A 22996-nucleotide genomic window follows, 5' to 3' on the forward strand; every position below is an offset into this window, starting at 1 on the left:
AAACAAACTAATACAAAGATGGCTATGTCCACTCGTGCACTTCCACTGTGAAGCTTAGATAGCAATCTAGACAAATGATAAGTGAAGAGGTTATGGCTAGCTAGAAGAACTTTGACTAGGTGAAAGATAGATTGATGATGACTTTGGAGGGGCCTTCCTTATATAGGCTAGGAGGTGGTCAAGTTAGCCTACTCAATCTTACCATATTATGAACCTTTCTATTTGGCCATAGATTATATCCTTTACCATTGATGGACTGGGGCACTACCCCCCTAGACTCTTGTTAGGGGGTCATTAGCCCCCTTGAGACCCCCAATTAGAAGTTGTGGAAATAGCCTTCGAACCCCAAAATAAAAATCCCTAATAACTCCCACACCCTACAACTCGATGTAGTATGCATCAAGTTGCTACTAGATTAACTATCCTATCTAATCCAAAGGTTAGATACACAACAATTACCTTTTTGCTATCCAACCACATATTGCATCTAAAGTGCAAGTCAGGACTCAATCAATGTCTAGGTTCACACATAGCTTCTTCTCATAATGGGGGCCATACAACTTTGAGCACCATGGATCATTAGTAGCACCTTATTAGGGTGGGGCATTGAGCATATTTAACATACTCTTTCACCCTTTATTGAATATGCATGTACTTTGTTTTGGTTAGTACTTTGTTTCTAGTATTACAAATACATTGTTTTAACAAATACTTTGAGTGAGAACACACACACACACACACACACAAAGTTGTTTGACAATATGAATGGGGAAGGAAAGTAGATGTAGTTATGGAAATAGTCAATGTACAATAGCCTATGATCCCTGTGGCAATGATATGTTTGTTGTCCTGATAGTATAGAGATAGAATTGTTTTGGCAATGGTGCAACCTTTGCGAACCCTTTAGTGATGGTGCAATCTTAATGATGGAGAATTTGTCTCTCAATCATCATGGAAAGCATATATGGTGATGGTTATAGTCAATGTACAACAGTGGCAATCCTTGTAATCCTTATGGCAATGGTGAGTTTACTCTTTTGATTGTAGTGAGAGAGAAATCCTCATGGCAATGATGCAACCTCTACAATCCCTATAGCAATGGTGCAACCTCTATGGACTAGTTGATAGAAAAATATGTGCTAACCTATTTTGAAAGTAGTTTAAACAAAAGAAACTGCATAATCTAGTTAATGTAGCAAAGGTGAGTTTGACCTCTTGATCATTGTGTGAGACGGATTCTTGTGGCAATGGTTCAAACATTGTGATCTATGTGGTGATATGAGAGAGAGAGAGAGAGAGAGAGAAGTTTTGAATGTGCTTGACAAGTAGAGAGAGAGAAATTCACTTGACGACATGCAGCGTACCCCTTTCGTAGCCTAACATTACTTTTTGGGTGACCTAGTTTACTAATGTAATAGTATTAATTAATTTGGCTTAGCTTACGTATTTGACAACGTGATTGACTTGATGCGGGTCACAATTCTTCGCATCTTCTTGTTTGTTGATCCTCCCCACTACGAATCCTGGTAGACCCATGTGAGAGATCCTCTAGCGCACACAAGAGCCCAAATTTGTGTGGTCACATGTAACGTCCAATTTTCCGATTTAGGGCTTAAGATTTTTTGAAAACAAATTATTTCATAGATGTTATATTTGTAAGGTGCCAAGGTCCCGACTCCCCACTGAGCGCGATGCAATCCAAGGCTGGGATCGAAGCTAGCGCTACACACGCAAAGCGCTGGTTTTACCAGCTCGCCCTTCAGGCCGTTGGCTTAAGGTGACTGTTTTGCTTCATCACAGCATGATCAAGGAGACTGCCAACCCGGCCGGCGCTGGATACTGAACATGTGAGAGTTCCTTTTAGGGGTTAAGGTGACTCTTCTGCTTCATCACAGTATGAACAAGGAGATCGCTACTCGGCGGAGGATATTGAACATGTGAGAGGCTCCTTCTTCACCCTGTCGCTCGTTTCCATTCTGAGAGAGAGAGAGAGAGAGAGAGAGAGAGAGAGGCTAACATTTTTCCACCTTACCAAAATTAGTTCAGACTCGAAAGGTTCCTGACCCCCCTCTCGTGCTTTTCTGTCGCTTTTTGATTTAGCAAGGCTAGCCATTGCATTTAGTTTTGCCATACAGAGGACAAAGTGCAATCACACCCTGGCACCCAACTGTAGACTATGAAGACAAGTGGGGTCTACTCCTCGATAAACGAAATGTACATCGATCAAGAGAATAAACAGATAGGTACAAGAACTTCTACACAAACAAGGGTTTGCGATGCAATGAGGCACATGGAGCCCTAAAAGAAGCCCTAACCAGAGTGAAGGCTGAAATCGAAGCGGTAGCAGGGTGCACAAGGATCGAGGACACTTGAAGTGGTAGTCCGTGCAATGCAGTGCTGAAGGTAGAGTCAGGGTGGAGTGTAGTCAGATGCCAAATAACTGCAAGGCGAAAGTTCCTGTATCAATGAGCAGCACAATGACAGTTGAAGAGGAGCGAGATGATGATGGTGATGATAATGGAGAGAATGTTGATGATGGCAATGATGGCAAAGGCAGAAGTGAGTGGTAGGAGGGCTAGCATTGATCTGGGGATAATGAGGTATGAGAGTGGAAAGGATAGGAATTCCCTTTTACATAACTTTCTAAGCTCTTTATCCTACCAACGTTTTAGAATATCGAATTTATGATCTATTGCTTCCTAGGACTGTTTTAGAGTTAAAATAAAAGGCAGAAAAATGCGAGAAAAAATTGCTGGTGAAAAATGATCGAGAAGCAGGTGATAATGGGAGAATGAGGGGGTTGATGATTTGGGTGGAGCAGACTGAAACGGTTAGCTGTAAATTGAGGACTGCTGAACTGGCTAACCTGCCCTGAAATGGGCAAAAATGCCGATCTACTCTACCTGCAGTAAATGGTGCAATAAATGCTGTTGGACTGACTGAAATGCTGTTATGCAGGCTGAAAGGCTGCTACCCAAGACTGCTATGTGACACTGCAGTAAATGCACCTAAATCTGGGGTTAAAACTGACCACGAATAGTTGGAAACAGATGTCCAGATCTGGCTGGGACTAAAACAATATGTATACGCTTGAAGCCATTGGTGCAAATGCACAATAACCACCACCTGATGTGTCTGTATGAACAGAACTGGCACACAAGGACGAATGATGGATAGAGACAGTGATAGAGCTCCCAAAGTGAAACATATCTGCTAACATCACATCTCAAATCCTAGGTGTGGCTGAAGGTGGGAGAAGCAAAAATGCGATGGAAGATCTGACCATGTGGATGTTGATGATGTCCATTAAGAAGTCCAGCTAAGAAGCATGATCTCCTCTCAAGATGAAACCCCTTTGCTAAGGGTGGCTAAATCAAGCAAATGGGAGCAGAGAGGGATGAGTCACACAAGGCATACACAAATGGATGAGCCAGGTCCTTGATCTGACCAGAAGATGATGAGGACCTATTGATAGTGCCATAGAGCACTCGTGCCAAATAAAGACAGAGATAACAGCATAGGATGGGCATGCTAGTGACAAGGAAAGATGGCTCAGAGAAGAGGGAAAGAAGCCTCTGTAGAAGTTAAAAGCTTTGGGATAATGTGTGTCCTTGAAAGAAATCCTCATGATCTCGGAAATCCCTTTCTGAAATTGGGAGAAGAGACTGGGAATCCACAACCTTATTACTGATATCAGTATCCCCCCCTGAAAGGGATAGGGAGTTCAAGGGAACCATTAGCAGAGATGGTGGGGGATGGATAGGAACTTGTGGGAGAGCTGAAGGCTTGATGATTGTGACGATGGGAAGATGCCAAGGAGGCCCTTGCAAAGCAGAAGTGGAATGAAGCCGACAAAGTCCATGCTCGTGAAGGCGTGTCCAAATTATGGTTCTTGAAGTAGCATCATGAACAAATATGGCTTGCTCTTGTGTGAAGGCAACCCTTGTCCTAAGACAAATTTTTTCAACAGGGGTAAAATAAGAAAATGTGATTTTTTTTATAAAGCGCTTTTTCGTAGTTTTAAACTAGGGAAAGAGGCTTTAAACCTATATGGAAGTCTCTCTTAAACAAAGAGAGTCCAATTGAGCATAAATAATAAAACATGACAGACTAGAATCGATTGAGAATAAGGTGTTACATATCCATGATACATTACTGATTTGTGTCAGAGTTCAGTCTTTGGACAAGCTATACTATGATTCAGGCCTCAACATCATGATTCATTTATACGACACAAAGAAAATGTGCACCACAAAAAGAAAGTTTTCTTTATTGTGGGGTATTCTGGGGCAAATAATTGTAAGATAGTTTTAGAGAAAAACCCACATTTTTAATGCAAAGAAGCATTTCATAAGATTTGAAAGCAAAGAAATGTGCTTATTTGTCGCTATGACGTCCATAAGAGGATATCGTCATTGTTATGACATCTCTTCAACGCCTATTAGTAGTGTTACCACCTTGCCTCCATTGTTTGAACGTCCATCGAGCTTCGTTTTAGAGATCCTACATGTTTTGGACTTGTGCTTGTTGGCCTAGGTATGAAGTAATTGTGCAATTAATTGATAGAGAATGAAAGATAATGAATGAATTAATCGATACACAATAACTCAATCACAAAATGAGAGGTGATGTATTAATGAGTGAGAGAGAATACAATGCTCAAGATTGACCAAAATGAAAATGCCACACTTAGTGCTAATGACACATAAAGTGTCTTTTATTATAAAAAAGAAACCCTAACGACTCAATTGTCATAGGAAACCCTAAATAAAAAACTAACCCTAGTGTCACTTAGTGCCTAGGGCATTAGGGGTAACAATTGCATTTAATGATAGGTTTAATGCCTAGGAAGCCTGCATCATGGATCAAAGGGCATCAATGTGTAGCCCATGAGATGGCCTTAAAGTTTCCTCCATGAAATGGGCGAATTGATCTAGGAACAATGACAAAATCCTAGAAAATAAAATAAAAGATAACCGGAAAAGGCTTTCTGGGCGCCCTCCGAGAGAGTTGGGCACCACCCGAGAGACTTTTGTGGGTGAGAGTTGAGACTGTATGTGTCAATATATATGGCACCACCCATTCATTCACTCCACACCCACATACTTTTGTTCATTCTTCAAATACTTTTCTTTTCTGTGTCTTTCCACCATCTTCACTCCTTGTTGCTAGGCGCTAGTCTCCATCTTCTACTGGGCTTCGTTTATGGTGGCAATCTCTTCCTTCCTTGTTGGTGTCATCCTCTAGAATTGGTGATTGCTTCCTCAAGATGTAGATACTTGTGTCTGGCAATCTATGCTTCATCTACCACTGTGCGTCAGACATCATCAGCTGGCGTCGCCATCTCCAAGCCCTGTATCCTTGCGTTTGATATCCTGGTGCTTCTTGCATAGTTAGCGACCTCCTCCTTCAGTAGGCGTAAGTCTCAGAGGCCATTGTTGCTTGCATTTGGGCTGTTTGGCACCTACTCTATCATTTGGTGTCACTCTGTAGCAGGTAGCATTACTTACTATGCTTGTGTTTGTAGATTCAGAGGCTTCTCTCCATTGCCATCTCCTTGCTCCAAGCGTCATTTTGCTAGTTGTGTTTGGTAGTCTCATACTCTTCTTGGCTTCGACATCAGTCTTTGATAGTTGGTGATCTTCTTTTGATGGCTTTTGAGGATTGCGTTCAGTTTCCTTGACAGTTGTCCACCTCTTCCAGTCATTGAGAGCCTATTGCCCAGAGGACTGTGTTTTTCTCCCTTCAAAGTGTACATTCTCTTTAGATACTGTCGCCTAGTTTAGACAGGACGTTGTAGTCCTCTTTTGAGCTTCAGCTTTGTTGTATCAACTTTGTTTACTTAGCTATGATTTAGTGCTTCATCATCATCATCTTCTTCTGTATTTTGAGTTTTTATTTTCTTGCAATTGTTGGCGTGTACATTTTGTGTTCCCCTCTCCAAACCCTACTGTCTCTTTGGTTTGCTTTCACAACAATCATTTCTTGACATCATAGAAGCATGAAACGGGGAACGGGAACGAGAATGGGAACGGGGAACGGGGATGGGGACGGAGATGGGAATGCCAAACCTAGGGAACGGGGACGTGGGAACGGAAACGGCATTTAAAAAATTAAAATTCATGAAAAAAATTTAGTATTTCACTCAAAATCCATGTGGACTTTGGAGTGTTTAAACTTAAAACCAAGGTATATAATCCACAAGGACAAATCATTTTAAGTTTTAACTTTAATATATCGTGCATCATTCTAAAACTACTCATTAGAAATTGAATTGCAACTTACAAGGCTCAAGAGGTAAGCTATTCAATTATAAATAATAAAATGCATAACACATATGCCATGAATGATAAAACAATGAACAATGAACAAAACTTTAAAGTCTAAGCTAAAAGAACATGCCTATGGTGACTGGTCCCATTGCCAAAAAACTTAAAAGATTACAAATATGAAATTGAAGTCTAATCTTTGAAAGAACATGCTCATTGTCCCAAAAAAGACTACAAATATAAAGTCTAATCTCTAGACTGAAGCAAAATGCGGCATGCCATAATAGCCCAAAGGGCAACTGCAAGACTGCAAGACTGCAAGACTCAAGTACAAATATAATATCAGCATGGCACAATTGTCAACAGCCCAAGTGTCACACTGTCATCAATGATCATAATATCATTTACAATGTACATGTGTCATGTATTATGAGACTCATATAAGTAAACTAAATCAAAGATCATGACCATGATCTGAGGCTGCTCTAGCTACTCCTAAAGTGCGAGCCTCATCATCATGTGTACCATGAATTGCTGCATCTCCCTCAGCATCAGCATGTGTCTCCTCTTCTTGTTGCATCTATGATCTCCCACTCTGTGAATGGATTGGGTTTTGTTGTCATATTGTTACATAACATCCTCAACTTAGCACTAACGAATACTAGATCGTTTGCCCTCTCCACACCAAGACGGTTCCTCTTCTTTGAAGCAATGCGTATGTACTCCACAATTGCTCCAAACAAGAGGAGCTAATTGACTGACTCAAAATACGGATGGCTAGTTGCTGCAACTTAGGACCATCCGAACCATAGTCCTCCCACCACAAATCTGCCCCAATCTTACAGTGATCCTCTTGTGCATCCCCACAACCAAAAGAATCCTGAAATGTCTTATAACATGAAAGCTGATCTCTGATCTTTCATCTAGTGCCAATAATCAGACACTAGACAAGACAATATAAGTCTCCATGCATCCATAACCTCAGTGTCATTCTCCCGACCCTTGCTCTGGAACTCAGGATCCACAACAAATGTAGCTGCATGCATAGGTGAGCTATAGAAGTTCCACCTCGTGACAACTAAATGGCATATCTCCTCATACGCCTCATCATTTGGTGCCAACTCCTGCAACTTTTCATTCAGTCTATCCATATCCTCATATACCTTGCCAATGCAGGGTTGCATAGCATCCATAACCCTCAATAAATGTACAATAGGTGATACCATAGCATCTATCTGCTTTACATCATCCCAAAAAGTGGAGTTATTTGCTTTCTCCAAGCATAAGGTACTTGTAGGAGTAATAATCTACCAATGTTGATGAGGTAAACTCATCACTAAGAAATAACTGCTTCAAGGCACCACTTCATTCTCTTAACCTGCCTAGCATCAAGAAGTTAAAGGCAAATCTGGTATCAGAGTATTTTAAAAGTGTCTTCTTCGATTGCAAAGAGAAGTGATGGCGAAGAAACTAGTGATTCAAAACAAAGCTAACCATTTGAGCTCCTTGCTCTATGACAGGTGCAATCCATGACAGGTTACCAATATCCTTTAGTAGGTTGTTTAAGCAATGAGCCATACAATATGAAATTGTGATATGCAGATAATATCCCTGGATAATAGCACTTGCTGCCCTATATGCGGGCTCTCCATCTGCAACAAATCCCACAACATGCTTTGGGCCAATAAGCTCAACACTTGTAACCAACTCTGCTGCAAGTACATCTGTTGACTTTTCTGTCCTTGATGCATCAGTTGAAGATATGAAATATATTTCCCCACGAGGATAAGCAACCATACCATGAATGGATCGCTTGCGTGTATCACTTCAACCATCAGCAATTAAGGAAACTCCATTTTTAGCCCACATGCTCTTTCTAGTCATTGCTGCTTGCTCAACAAGGCACTTTTCCTTGTCTAGCAAAGTGGTCCCGTAAGGACTTTGATGATGGAGGCATATACGAAGGGCCATACTCACCAATCTTCTTGCACATCAATTTAAAATGCTATGACCTGGCTGAACGAAATTGAATGTGTTCATGATAAAAAAAACGTGCCGTTGATGTATCCATCTCTTCCTTCTTCTTGGGATCCCAACTGGCATAAAGTGTGCTCTGTCTATGTGCAACATATGGCACTGTTGATGCCGTGGGGTTGATGCAATGCCTGCAGTAGGTATGGAGGTAGCACTTCCTGATACTGACGCTGCTCTAGATACATCTGATGGGGATGGTGTCACAAAAGTTGCAGGGTCAACTGCAATGCGTCGTGGTCTAGATGCAAGATAAGTTTGTTGACTTGCTATACGGTCACAAAGCTCCCTTTGCTTCTTCAAGGTCACATTCGGACAAAATTGTACCTCTGAATTTGGCTCATGTAGGAGATGAGCTCGGACTTGATTATGCATAAATATTAAAATGGAACAAGTGGCAATTGGTATTCCATATTCTAATATTTAAGTAACTTTGGAAAATTAAAATCAATAAAAATTTGAAATACAAATGCTCAGCTCAATGGATTACCTTGTTTGCTCCACTAGTTTGCTTGTATGGGCAAAGCTTGGAAGTCCATGGTCGAGATCCTCCACCACTCAATGGGCGGTCAGCATTTACTTCTTCCCACCATGACCAATCATTGGACCTTCTTCCTCGACCACCAATCCGACGAGCAAGGCGGGAAGATGAAGCCATTTCAGGCTGAAAATTGAAGGCTCAAGAGTCGAGAGAAGGAAAAATTGAAGGCTCAAGATGAAGCCATTTCAGGCTGAAAATGGAAGGCTCAAGAGAAGGGAGAAGGCTCAAGAGTCAAGACTCACTCAAGAGTCGAGAGAGAAGGGAAAATGAGAGAAGGGAGAAGAAGAAGAGAAGAGGAGAACTTGGAACTTGGAGAAAAACGAAGACTCAAGAGAAGAGGAGAAGAAGGAAGAGAAGGGAGAAGGTCCAAGGAAGAAGAAAGAAGAGAAGGGAGAAGTGAAGAAGAGAAAGAAGAGAAAGAAGAAGAAAGAAGAGAGCCTAGAGGTTGGAGGTGGGAGGAGACGGGGGATGGCCACTGGCGGCTAGGATTGGTGCAGGCTGTAGCGCAATAGGGAATGAGGGGCATAGGCGATCTTGAGCGGGAGCAGCAGTAGACGATCTCGAGCGGGAGCAGCACGCAGTTGCAGATGATCTAGGCGGAAGCAGCGGGCTGCTTGCCAAAGATAAGTGGTGCCACGTGGCGTTCGCTGTCCCGTTTCAGACAGGGAACATCTCGTTTTAGACAGGGAACACAACAAGGAACACGTTCCCTGTCTGAAACGCGACAGGGAACATTCCACCCATTCGGAACGTGTCCCACGACGGCTTCGTGCCAGGGACAGCGATTCCACGTGCCGAGGGGCCGTTCCGGCCGTTTCCTGTCACTATGCTTAACATGGTATTAGAGTTAGAGGTTCTTAGAGAGGTGCAAAGATCCTCTGCATTGGAGAAGGCAAAGATAGGTTAAAATATTGGGATGTATCCTTGTTGAGCCAAAATACTCTTTACAATTGATTAGCATCTTTAAACAACCCCAAAATACACTTAATTAATGAAAAATACAAAAGTGGCACGTGGTTTGAGAGAGTTTTAGTGGTCCCTGAAAACCCTAATTTTTTGGGGCACCCTTCACTATCTATAAATAGATAGGCTGCCCACCATTCAGTCTCATCCCTTCGATTTGAGTTCTCACTCCTTTGGTGCGTTTGGTCCATCAGCTAGGCGACAAGTGATAGCCCTCCCTTGTCTTCAAGCATTAGCCCTGTAGTTTGCGTTCGGTCTTTTCTCCCCCAGGCGGTAGCTGGGAACCATCATCTACTTGTTGGTGACCATCTCCTTCCTACTAGTGGCCATCCTAGAGCTGTGTTTGGAAGCTTCCTGCTGCCGCCTACTGCTCTAGACGTCATCCTTGCTGCCACCTCTATCTTTTGACTATCTGGTGATCAGTGTTTGGTGTTTTCCTCATCTTCTGCACTCCAATTGGTGGTCACAACACTTGGGATCCGTTTCCAATGGACGTCACTCTCCAACACTCCATTGCTCTATCCTTGAGCATTTTGTACACTCTTACATTCATTTACAACAATCATTCACTTCAGAATTTCTTTGCTTTGCGTTTGAGTTTTGAGTTTTGCATTTGCATTTTGCATTTAGGGTTTGAGTTTTTCTTGTCACTACCTGAGTCTTTGAGTTTCAGTATTGGTCATACATGCAGTGTTTCGTCAATGCAAACCCTAGTATATCTTCACATGGTATAGAGTCGGTGCTCTTCTAAAGAATATCTTGCGGTAATTGTGGAGGCTAGTTTTTGTATGAGACTCACACGACTTGATTCTAACTCATAATGTCTTAGGCATCTTCTTCTGGGGATCCTATGATGCCCTATCAAGCTTCTCCATCATTGGAGGCTTTGAGAAGGTGTTATGATCTTGAGAAGGTAGACACATCTTCACCTTTATCATCATTGTCTTCACGTTTTGGTCATCTTACAGAGGAAGAGTTTGAGAAGTACTTGTGCATCACGTACAGTTCGGTTTACACCTCTCCCATGAGTGCTACTACTCCATCTAGACCAATTGGTGAGACTGACCATCTCTCTAATCTTGGAAGGACCACAACATTCGGGGTGTTTGGCGATCCATTTCTTTCATCTCAGCTAGGCCTTATATTAGGTTTGTATAACCCTTTTGAGTCGTATAAGCCAAAACCCTCTCTTGTTTCTTCTTTTGTTGTATAGAATTCGGATGATTTTTACTATGTTAACTTTAATAGAGTAGGTTCTCGAAGCAAATATCCTTCATCAAGTATATCTTTATCATTTGTTTCATTTGAGCATGTAAGCCACACTTCTCAACTTTCTCCCATTCCAGCATTATCATCTCCACATTTTGATCTACTCACATCTTCATTTCAAGACTTGGGATTACACTCCACTTCTGCTCAAAGCACACTAGGGGTTGGATCTTCCATCTCTACTCCTAGCGCTTTCTCATTTCCCATCCCACCATCTATGTATCTTCCATTCACTACACCTCCTGGTGCATCGTTAGGGGGGATGCCACCCTCTAATATTGTACCTTCCACATATCCTCCCTTTACCACATCCTTCCACTCTAGGACGGCTATGTTGGGTATTCCCTTCACTACCCTTGGACACTTACAACCCCTCACATGACCTTTCAGATGCATGGATATCCATCCTTTGCTTATGGGTTGTCGCCTCACATCTGTTGGGTCACTTCTACGTAGGGATTTTCATTCTTTGCTCTACATGTCCCTACCCCTCCACCTTGGGATCCTTATGCGGTTACCATGTCCATACCTAGTTTGCCCATGCCCATCTTTGGAACCACTATGCACACTTCTCGTATGCAGGGTGGGCATCTTGGGATTCCTTCTCAAGTGTACTCCACTTTGTCAGAGCTGGACATTCCCTTGATAGGCAGCAGGTACACCGGGTATAGCAGGCGGCGATTGGTGCAGTGGGCATGCCACGTGTCAGACGAGGGCAGGCTGCAGGTCACACAGCTGGTCGGCCAGTTTTGCTGACCAATCGGCTGCATTTAATGCATCCAACCTGTTATTTTTAGCTATTTTTGTTGGCCCATTTATTGGCCTCATTTTTTGCAATCTCAGTCAGTTGTGCTCCCATTTTTCAGGCGCTGTAAACTATGGAGATTGTGCTTGGGGTTCACGGAGATCGAGATCTTCGAGGTGGAGACATATGCAGACATTCTCTCTATATCCATGTATATTTTTGCATCCTTATACAACATTCTTCATTGAAGATTTTCTGTGTATCATTCTCATTCTCTCTCTTTCTTCTCTCTCTGTTCACTCTTTGTCTTGGTCATTTGCTTCTGCACCACTTTACTTTGACATGGTATCAGAGCATTAAAGGATTGACACTCTTTGTCTTGGTCATTTACTTCTGCACCACTTTACTCTGACATGGTATCAGAGTATTGAACGACTGACACCTACCTGAAGAGGAGATTTCAGCGCAACACAAGGTTGTGCTTTCAGCGTTTTAGGGTTAGTAGGAGGGCTGCGCATTAGAACAAGGCTGAGGCGAGTGTAGGCGTATGAGATAGGAGAAGATTTGTTGAAGCTGATGCTGGTTTTTGCTGTTAGAGAAGGAAGAAGACTGCGTTTTGGGCCGTCAAGTGCAAATTTTACCTTTTCATCGCCTCCGACGGGTGAAGGAGTGGGACAAGCGGTAAAGAGCCCTAGCAGGTTGCATTCTCACACTTACTGGGGGGGCTACTTTGTGTGTTTTGTGTAGGCATTGTAGGTGAAGATGTCTTCTGAGGCCGTGACAGAATTTCATGCAATCATGGACCGGAAGGTGCTCGTGTTACCAGCTCTTCCATCCGATCAAAAGCTCGATGGCAAGAATTACCATATCTAGCGGGTCACGATGCTTGCCATTTTGGAGTCCTATGATTTGGCAGAGCTTGTTACAGAGGCTATTTATTGTCCTTCTTCGCGGGACAAGTCCAGACTCTCTTCTAGTGATAAGGTGGAGTTGGCAAAGGCTCACGTACATTGGGATAAACTCAATGCTCGCATTCGCTCTTTTTTATTTCTCTCACGTACTACAATTGTTATCTCTCATTTTGAGGATTTGATGGTGGCTTGGGAGGTATGGTTGGAGCTTGATTAGATGTACAATCATATAACTGTCATGAAGTGAGTTTCTTTGGAAGTGCAAATGAGGATCATGAGTGTCAACAAGTCATCTTCCATGTAGGAGCATATTAACAAGCTGAAGCAGCTTTAGACGCAGGTATAGAACCCAAGGAAGGTGGTCACTTTTGAAGACATGGCGATAACTCTTCTTTCATAGTTACCGCTCTGTTTTGGTTGTTTTTATTTTGCCTTGATTGCTTCAGGGCAATTTGAGACTCTTTGCTGGGAAGAGTTGGTTCCTATGGTCTTGGACCAAGAGGAGCAATTGAAAGAGACCAATTCTTCTAAATCTGAGACTTTGGTTGGTTAGTCCTCTCAAAATAAGGGGAAGGGCCAAAAGAAGGTTGAGGACAAATCCAAGAAGGACAAAGAAAAAGAGTCCACTTGTCACATGTGTGGCAAGACAAGTTACTAGAAGAAAGATTGCTCTGACAAGGAGAAGAAGGAGAAATCTTCGAAGGATTTTGGAGCGGTAGCTACTCCCTCATCAGTTGCTTTCCTCCACTTGGAGGTGGTTGAGGATTCAACCGTGACGGCTTCTGATGCTGCGTTGATGGCCCCATATGCTTGGGAGTGGATTGTTGACAGTGGTGCCTCACGGCACATGCCTCCTTCTTTAGCAGGGGTTGGTCATTTGCAGCCTTCGCATGGCCAGTTTCTCATTGATGATAGTATGTCTATTCCTATAGAAGGACGGGGAGACAAGCATCTTATTCCAGATGGGCAAGGTAGTACCCATACATTCGAGGTGCTTTATGTGCCAGCCTTGGGATACCATCTACTTTCAATGCACAAGATTTGTGCCCTCAGTCTCTTGGTTGAATTTGATGTGGATTCTTTTTGGATTCTTGATCATGGATCGAGACAGGGCCTTTCTACAGGCTATGAGGAGAATGGAGTCTATAAGTTGCGGTCTTCTTCTGCCTTGACTTTTCTTTTTCTCACCTCACAAACTCAGTCCAAGCTTTGGCATGCTCGGTTTGGCCACCTCAACTATGATTATCTTTGGAAGGTGTCAAAGGGCCAAATTGTTCGAGGTTTGCTGGATATTGTGGTGAGCTAGCAGCCTTGTGTATCGTGTATCCGTGGGAAGCAGACTCGTGATGCTGTTCCCAACAAGCTTGTGAGGCGGTCTTCAGCATCCTTGGAGCTTGTTTCTACTGATCTTTATGGACCAATGAGGATGGAGTCCCTTAGAGGGAGCTTGTATTTCATGTTAATTGTGGATGATTACAGCAAGATGACACGGGCTTATTTCTTGTAGTAAAAGTTGGAGGCTTTCTCCAACTTTAAGGATTGGTTGCTCTTTGAGGAGAACTGATTGGGCGAGAAATTGAAGACCTTACGATTGGATAAGGGCGGAGAATTTGTTTCTAATGAGCTTGCTTGTTTTTGTGCAAATCATGGTATTCACCAGGAGTTTGCCAATACAAATACCCCTCAGGAGAATGGTATATTGGAGCGGAAGAATTGCTATGTGATCGAGATGGCCTGCACCATGGTATATTGGAGCGGAAGAATTGCTATGTGATCGAAGGGCCAAGGCTGTTGCTACTGCAACTCACATCCTTAATGGATTCCCTTCCCTATTTCCATTGTTGTTTTATGACCCCTTATGAGGTGTACTTTCGGTCTAAGCTAGATGTTTCTTATTTCAGGGTTTTTGGGTGTGATGCCTATGTTCACATCTCGAAGACACAACGTGACAAATTTGAAGCAGCTTTCAAGAGATAGGTTTTGTGGAATATAGCTCACAATCTCAAGGCTACCGATTGTATGATTCCATTAAGCGAGATGTCTACATGAGCCATGATGTTAGGTTCGTGGAAGTTCCAGCCTCAGCGGGGGGTGAAGAACACCCTGTTCTTGGAGATCCCGGTGATAGTTGGGCACCAGCAATTGTTCCTTCGGAGCTTGTGCCTCTTGAGGACTCTTCTTCTAATGAGGAGCTTAATTCTCAGCCACCAGGTTTACCGATTGCCGACCTTACAAAAACTTCAATAGATGGCGAGCAACCCGGCCTCCTCCTCGTTGGGCTTATGATACTCTTTGTGATGTAGGGATTGAGGGGGCCCTTGAGGAGTGGCTGCCATAGGATGGCGTGCGGCGTTCTCAGAGGAACCAAGCACACCACACAGAGCTTGTTTACATCGTTTGATGACTCGTGTCATGCAGGATCGGGAGCCCACCTCCCTAAAGGAGGCTTTACAGCACGATCATGGGCGAAAAGTGATGAAGTAGGAGCTGGAGTCGATTGAGAGAAATGACACTTAGTATCTTATGTCGAAGCCTCCCCATAAGAAGATCATTGGAGTCAAATGGGTCTTCAAGACCAAGTATTGCAGTGATGGCACGTTGGACAAGCACAAGGCGTGCCTTGTTGCTAAAGGTTTTGCATTGTGCCCAGGCATTGATTTCCATGATACTTTTGCCCCTACAGCTTGGATGGCTACTATTCACATAGTCCTTACCTTGGCTAGCCATAGGAGATGGTCGGTCTATCAGTTGGATGTGAAGTCTGCCTTCTTAGATGGGGAGTTGAAGGAGGAGATCTATGTTGAGCAGCCTCTAGGCTTTGGTTCTTTTGATGGTAAGGTGTATAGGTTGTGAAAGGCTCTCTATGGCCTTAAGCAGGCTCCCCGTGCTTGGAATGAGAAGATTCACTCATTCCCCTAGGAGAAATTGGGGAATTGGCATTCCAAAACTAACCCCCAGCTTTATGTTCTCACCTTCGGTGGAGGTCATGTGTTGTTTGTTCTTTATGTGGATGACTTGATTGTGACAAGTGACCTTAGTTAGATGGTTGAGTAGATGAAGGCAGCACTTCATGAGAAGTTTGAGATGACAGATATTGGACTTCTTCACTTCTTTCTAGGGCATGAGATGGGACTTCTTCACTTCTTTCTAGGTCATGAAATTTATTAGACTCCGAGGGGGATCTTTATTTCCCAGTAGAGGTATGTATAGGAGCTCTTGACTATGTGTGAGATGGAGGGATGCGAGTCTCTTTCGACTCCTATGGATCCGAATTGGAAGGCTACAACTCATTCGGATTCTCCTTCGGTAGATGCTACCGGTTATAGGTAGTTGGTTGGCTCCTTGATCTAGCTTGTTAATACTTGTGTTGACTTATGTTATGGTGTAGGTGTGCTGGCCGGGTTCATGAGTGAACCCAAGATGGTGCATTGGCAGGCTGCTTAGAGGATTTCGCGGTTCCTACTGGGGACTCCTAATCTTGGGATCTATTATCTAGCGGGTACCGGTGCTACAAACTTGGTCCTTTTTACAGGATGGAGCGATTCATATTGGGCTGGCAATGTGGATCATTGGAGGTCCACGACAGCTCATTGCTTACCTTGGGTGCCGGTGTTTCATGGAGCAGCAAGAAGCAACCCACAGTTGCCCCCATCTTCGATTGAGGTAGAGTATCGGGCGGCATCTTCTACGTCTTCTACGTCATGTGAGACAACAGGCGGCAATTGGTGTATCATGCATGCCATGTGGCAGTTGCCACGTGTCAAACGAGGGTAGGCTGCAGGTCTCAGCCAATTTTGCTGACTAGTCGGCTGCATTTCATGGAGCCGACCTGTTATTTTTGGCTATTTTTTCCAGCCTATTTATTGGCCTCGTTTTTCGTAGTCTTAGTCAGTTGTGCTCCCAGTTTTCAAGCTGCAGACTGTGGAGACTACCCTTGGGATTTGCAAAGATCGAGATCTTGGAGGTGGAGACATATGCAGACATTCTCTTTACACGTGTATATTTCTGCATCCTTATACAACATTCTTCATTACAGATTTTCTGCGTTTCATTGTCTCTTTTTCTCTTTGTTCACTCTTTGTCTTGGTCATTCACTTCTGCATTGCTTCACTTTGACACACTCCCCCACCTTATCCCCCCTATCCCCCCTGCCCCCATTACACCTTCTCTATCTCGTAGCACTACCACTCCTGTTGCAATGGCCAAGAATGCCTTTACTGATAAGACTTGTTTTGATAGGTTGAATTTCACAACTTGGTCGAACTTCATGCAACAAGTGCTTGAATCTTAGGGTCCTTGGAACCTTGTCATTTGGTTTGAGCCTATGTTCGACCCTTATTAGCTTACCTTGATCACATTCGTCAATGGAGATCTCGCAATGCCATAGTCAATGTTGAGTTAATGCAGGGGCTGCTTCCTGATTTCCATTCTCAATTACAACATTTTTCCCTCGCATTTGAGTGTTGGAGTTATCTCATTGGCTGCTACATGGCATGAGATCGCATTCGATGTATCAATCTCATTCTTGAGCGTCAGGAGTTTTTCAATAAGAAAGGGATGATTTGAAAGTCAAGTTGGCTGAATATTGGTGGTTACTCGTCAAGTTTGCCACTACTAGCTCCTTGAAGTTAGACAACGATTAGGTCACATTCTTCTTGAACAAGTTGCCTAACAAATACTTCAATTTTATCTAGTACATTATCTCTCTACCTAGATTGCCAACCTTCTATGAGTTTGAGTGCTAGTTCTTGCGTTCCCGAGGTTGCACGATCAAGTGCACAAGAAGTCCACACACATCTATTCAGAGGAGCGAGTGTTGGTTGCCTCTTCTTTGGGAGGGAAAATCAACAGTGGCAAGAACTCACAAGATGCGAAGGCAAGCTAAAACAAGGGTGACACCCCTTTCTCTGATGCAACCAAAGAAACACAACCCCTTTGGCATCAACTTCCTAAGAAAAATAGGTTTTGCATAGCTTGCCAAAGGTCGGGGCCATGTGGACAAGTGTCATACCAAGGCCCAAGGTCTTCCATCTAGAAAACCACCACAGACTGCTCCAGCTATGCCACCACTCCAGCTACGCCTCGTGCTGTTGCACCATTTGCTCCATCTGCCCCTGTTGGACATGTGGCATGCGGATAGCCTTAGCAGCCTATATTCTTCACTACTCCACTCCTAAAGGCTTAGCTAATTGGTTTGGTGGCTCATCTATTGTACTTTACGTATCCATTCCTAGGGTATCCACTGCATCTTCTAGAACCACTTCTCCATCTCGAAGCAACTTGATGGAGGCTACACACTTAGCCTTTCCCTTTTTAGACTTCCGTTGCATACTTATATACTTATTGCATTGCACTTAGCTTTGCTTTTCTTTACTTTTGGTTTTGTTTTTGGAGCATCTTACTACTCACCTCTGTGCTTGGAGATTTTGATTTCTTTTGCAAGGTTTTGTATTTCAGTGTACGGCTAACATGTAGGTCTGCGCTAGTCCTTCTTGAGTTGGAGACGAGCTACGTGACATTCCTTTCATGGTTCCATCTACTTGGAGTTTTGCTCTTCTACCACAATGGAGGCTTCTCCTCTTGTGGCAGATCGTGTAGCATATCTTTTAATGCTATTGTGGCGGTGACTTCTATCCTTGCTCTTCTAGTAGGGATGCTTCGTCATCTTCAACCACATGGTTCTCGGCACCACATGAAGACCTATATCATCAGGCTTCTCTTTTTTCTTCGGGATCGATATCTAGGTTGAGAGGGGGTTTCTACCCTTCTTGGTCCTCTACACATTTCGGTACTTGTCTTTGACATCGGCCTTCCTTCTTAGTTGTACCTTCCTCTATGCATTGTATGATTTCATCATCCTTGTACTAGGGCGCTTGGGCAAGTGAACAATTTTTCCATGAGGAACATTGTCCAAGTAGCACGTGTTGAGCATTCTTAAATATGTAGCATATTATGCATCCCATTGTGCAAAGCACCATTGGATAATCCTAAGCTATTTCCACCGGCGGATTACACCACCATCCTTATTCACATGATCCTTCATCTCCTTTTCCTTGCCATCGATATCCTTGAGTGGATAGGTTAGCTTGTCTTGTTTTGTGATGTGTTGGATGTACCATCTGTCTTTTGGGCCATTTGCCTTTGTAGGGCTTGGTAGGCCATTGGGCAGCCGATGTGCACCCTTTGTCCGATGCCCTGTCCTCTCTAGGGTGACTACTTGGACTCCCTTGATAAGATAACCATGGCCTCTATAGTCTTGGTGGGCCACTGAGCAATCGACATGCACCCTTTGTTTGATGCTCAGCTGCTTTGGGATGGGGCGCCTTGGCGTAAACATTGTAGGCTTTCCTTTTTAGGCTCAGTTTTGGGCCTAAGAGGGGGTGTTGAGATAAAACGTGCTTTATAGTTGATTAGCATCTTTAAACAACCCCAAAATATGCTTAATTAATGAAAAACACAAAAGTGGTGCGCAGTTCGAGAGAGTTTCAATGGTCCCCCAAAACCCTAATTTTTTGGGTACCCTTTAGTTGACAAACCACTTCTTCAGTTCACACACTTATTTAGGGTTTCACACTGATAGCCCCAAAAAGGGTTGGTGTCCACATTTTGGCCACTTTTTCAGTGGGCACTCACACAGTGGTGTGCCACCCTAGACAGCTTATGCTTATAAATAGGCATCATTTCATTCATTCTTCACCACCCCGTCACTCTCTTTAGTCCTTCTTGGCCACCTTTTTAAGTCACCACCACCACTTCCCTTCTCTCACCAGCCCCTTCCATTGCCCTAATACCCCTTCGGGAAGACATTGCGGTTTGTGGCTCGTGGCTGCCTTCACCCTTTCCCTTCTGCTTTAGGCGCCCTGTTCTTGCACCAAGCCTTGCGCTTAGAGCATCTTCCACCTGGCGTCACCATCATCTGCTTGGCGTCGGTACTCTTCTCCATCAGGATTCACCTTCACCTACGTTTTTCAATGTGGAGATCTTCTCCTTGCCTGACGTCATCATCTCCAGCTTGGCGTTTGTATCTTAGCCTTTGGCGATAGTCTACATCACTGAGTGTTAGTGATTTTATTACTTGTTTATCACAAGGGCTATTGGGACGTGCATTTTTGCAGCTTGGTTGCTTCTCCATCACTTGGCGTCACTCATCTGTCATAGAGGCTGTTGGGACTTGCATTTTTGTAGCTCGGCTCATTTGACACTTTGGGATTTGCGCTTTGCTTCCTAGGTTACTTCTCGGCATCAGAGGACTGCGGTTTGCTCTCTCAACAGTTGGTGATCATCTTTGGTTTGCTCTCAAGCTCCTATTCCAGTGTAGCTCTAGATATCTCCTTTGACACCGCCGTTGCTTGCATTTGGACAGTCTAGCACCTACTCCATCATTTGTCTAGGTTTATGACGAGTGTTTTATAGAGAGCGAGATTGCCTCCTAGTCCAAACTCACATAAGGGGACACTTTGGCGGTTTGGCCAAAGGTAGGGAGTTGATGGTCATTTATGCATTGCAACATTGTGTTAGAGTTCATAGCCTGTTTTTTAGGCAGCAGCACAGTCGGTCCAGCAGTCGGACCAGCTGCACAGTCGGACTGTGCAGTCGGACTGCCACGTGGCAGTCCGACTGCCTGCAGCCATTTTTATCAGGCTGCGCCCCATTTTTGAGCCCCGTTCTAGGTGATTTTTCGCCTATTTATTGCTGACGTTTTCAGCAGTCTGGCCATTCTTCTCTGTCGCAGATTACAGACCGGTGCCGTGCAGATTTCTGTCTCTGCTCACAGATTTCAGACAGCAGACAGTGCAGACTGCAGCAGACTTCGAGGTGGACAGCAGGTCGCATCGTCGAGGTGGAGACACGCAGTCCAGCGCACTGCGCCCGTGTATATCTTTGTATTCAGCATTCTTTATACAGCAGATCTTCATTGTACACTGTCTCTTTCTCTCCCTTTTCTCTCTGCGTTCTCTCTCTCTCAGTCCTACGCTTGCTGACTGAGCGCAGAATCAACCTGAAAAGGAGTTTCCATCGCGACACAAATTTGCGTTTTTTGCGTTTAAGGGCAGACAGGAGGGCTGCGCCTTGGAACAAGGCTGAAACGAGTGTGGGCGCACAGGAAAGGAGTACAGGTGGTGGATTTGCTGCTGTTTACTGCTGTTTTACGCGGAGAAAGTTTGAGTTTTCAACCTAAAAGTGCAGGTTTTGCTTTTTCATCGCCTCCGGCGGGTGAAGAAGCTTCGGGACGCAGAAGAGCCTTAGCAGGCTGAGTTTACCCAGTCAGAGGGGGCTGCTTTTGCGTTTGAGAAGGCATTGCAGGTGAAGATGTCTACAGAGATGGACTTGGAGTTCCAGGCGATTATGGAACGGAAGGTGCCTGTCCTACCGGCTCTTCCTACAGATTAGAAGCTCGACGGCGACAACTACCGCATTTGGCGCGTTATGATGTTGGCCATTCTTGAGTCCTATGATTTGGCGGAGTTGGTACAGGAAGATATTGACCGGCCTTCGGTAAGAGATGAGTCCAAACTCTCTTCCGATGCTCGTGCGGAGTTGGCCAGGGCCCAGTCTCATTGGGACAAACTGAATGCCAGGATTCGATCCTTTCTCTTTCTATCATGCACTACAGCCGTGATCGCTCACATCGAGCACTTGACGGTGGCTCGTGAGATATGGCTGGAGCTTGATCAAATGTACAATCGGATGACCCTGATGAAGAGGGTTTCTTTGGAGGTACAGATGCGGACCTTGTCCGTCAATAAGTCTTCTTCGCTAAGGAAACACATTAACAAGCTAAGGCAGCTACAGATGCAGGTTCAGAATGCGGGGAAGCCAATTTTCTTCGAAGACATGGCGATTACACTCTTGTCCCAATTGCCGCCACGATTCGGTACATTTTACTCTGCCCTTATTGCTTCAGGGCGAGAGTCTACTCTTCGGTGGGAAGAGTTAGTTCCTATGGTCTTGTTCCAAGAGGAACAGTTAAAGGGACAGAATGCTTCCAAGACGGAGGCGTTGACAGGTCAAGCCTCTCAGAAGAAGGGGAAGGACCAAAAGAAGAAGAAGGGGGATAACATGTCCAAGAAGGACAAGGAGAAGGACAAGGATAAAGACTCCACATGCCATATTTGTGGAAAGACTGGCCATTGGAAGAAGGATTGCCCTGACAAAGACTCGAAGGACACCAAGAAGAAGGAAATCAAGGATTCTGGAGCGGTGGCTGCACCCTCATCAGCTGCATTTCTACATTTAGTTGTCATTGAGGACGCTTCACCGAATGCTTCTGATGCTGCGATGGCGGCTCCCCAATCTCGAGAGTGGATTATTGATAGTGGTGCCTCACGGCACATGATTCCTTCATCAGATGGTGTTGCCCAGCTGCGACCTTCGCGTGGGCAGGTTCTCATTGGAGACAGCTCTTCAGTTTCTATTGCAGGTCGGGGTAAGATGCAGCTTATTCCGGATAGACGAGGTGGCACCCATACCTTAGAGGTTTTGCATGTACCAGGATTGGGGTACCATCTCCTTTCAGTTCATAAGATTTGCTCCCTTGGTCTTTTGGTGGAATTTGACAGTTCTACTGTGCGAGTCCTTGATCGTGAATTGAGGAAGGTTCTATCATCTGGATATGAGGAGAACGGCATTTACAAACTGAAGTCTTCCACTGCCCTCTCTTCTCTTCTTCTTACCTCACAGTCACAGTCTGAGTTATGGCATGCTCGGTTTGGTCACCTGAACTATGACTATCTTCGGAAGGCGTCACGTGGACAGCTTGTTCGAGGGTTGCCGGATATAGTGGTGAGCCAGCAGCCATGTGTCTCCTGCATACGGGGGAAGCAGCATCGGGATGCCATTCCCCACATAGCTTCGCGGCGGTCTACTTCACCAATGGAGCTAGTATCTACGGATCTATGTGGCCCTATGAGGAATGAGTCCCTGCGTGGGAGCTCGTACTTCATGCTGATCGTGGATGACTACAGCAGGATGACATGGGCCTATTTTTTGGCACTAAAGTCAGAAGCTTTCTCGCACTTCAAGGATTGGCTTCTCTTTGAGGAGAACCGATTAGGCCGGAAGTTGAAGACCTTGCGATCCGACAAGGGAGGTGAATTTGTGTCTAATGAATTTGCTCGGTTTTGTGCAGATAGAGGAATTCACCAGGAGTTTGCCAATACCAATACTCCTCAAGAAAATGGTATTTTAGAACGGAAGAACCGCAGTGTGATCGAGATGGCGCGCACCATGATGGAGCACCGACAGACCCCTCCGGTTCTGTGGGCCG

General features: G+C 44.4%; 1 protein-coding gene across 3 annotated transcripts in view; it reads left to right on the forward strand.

Annotated features, from left to right (window-relative positions):
- The first annotated feature begins 1530 nt into the window (after positions 1-1530).
- Positions 1531-22996, forward strand: part of LOC148029351 (uncharacterized) — a 34060-nt gene continuing 12594 nt past the window's right edge. For 2 of the 3 annotated variants that reach the window (XM_087688130.1, XM_087688129.1), the window contains exons 1-2: positions 1531-1937; positions 2101-2600. In XM_087688130.1, the coding sequence (XP_087544256.1) occupies positions 2500-2600 (101 nt within the window). In that variant the 5' untranslated portion in view covers positions 1531-1937; positions 2101-2499. The remainder of the gene's footprint in view (positions 1938-2100; positions 2601-22996) is intronic. The other variant, XM_087688131.1, reaches the window with a different exon arrangement.

The sequence above is a fragment of the Lygodium microphyllum genome, chromosome 11 (assembly GCF_053477565.2).
Source record: "Lygodium microphyllum isolate KBCC chromosome 11, Lygodium_microphyllum_v1.1.10, whole genome shotgun sequence".
Taxonomy (NCBI): domain Eukaryota; kingdom Viridiplantae; phylum Streptophyta; class Polypodiopsida; order Schizaeales; family Lygodiaceae; genus Lygodium; species Lygodium microphyllum.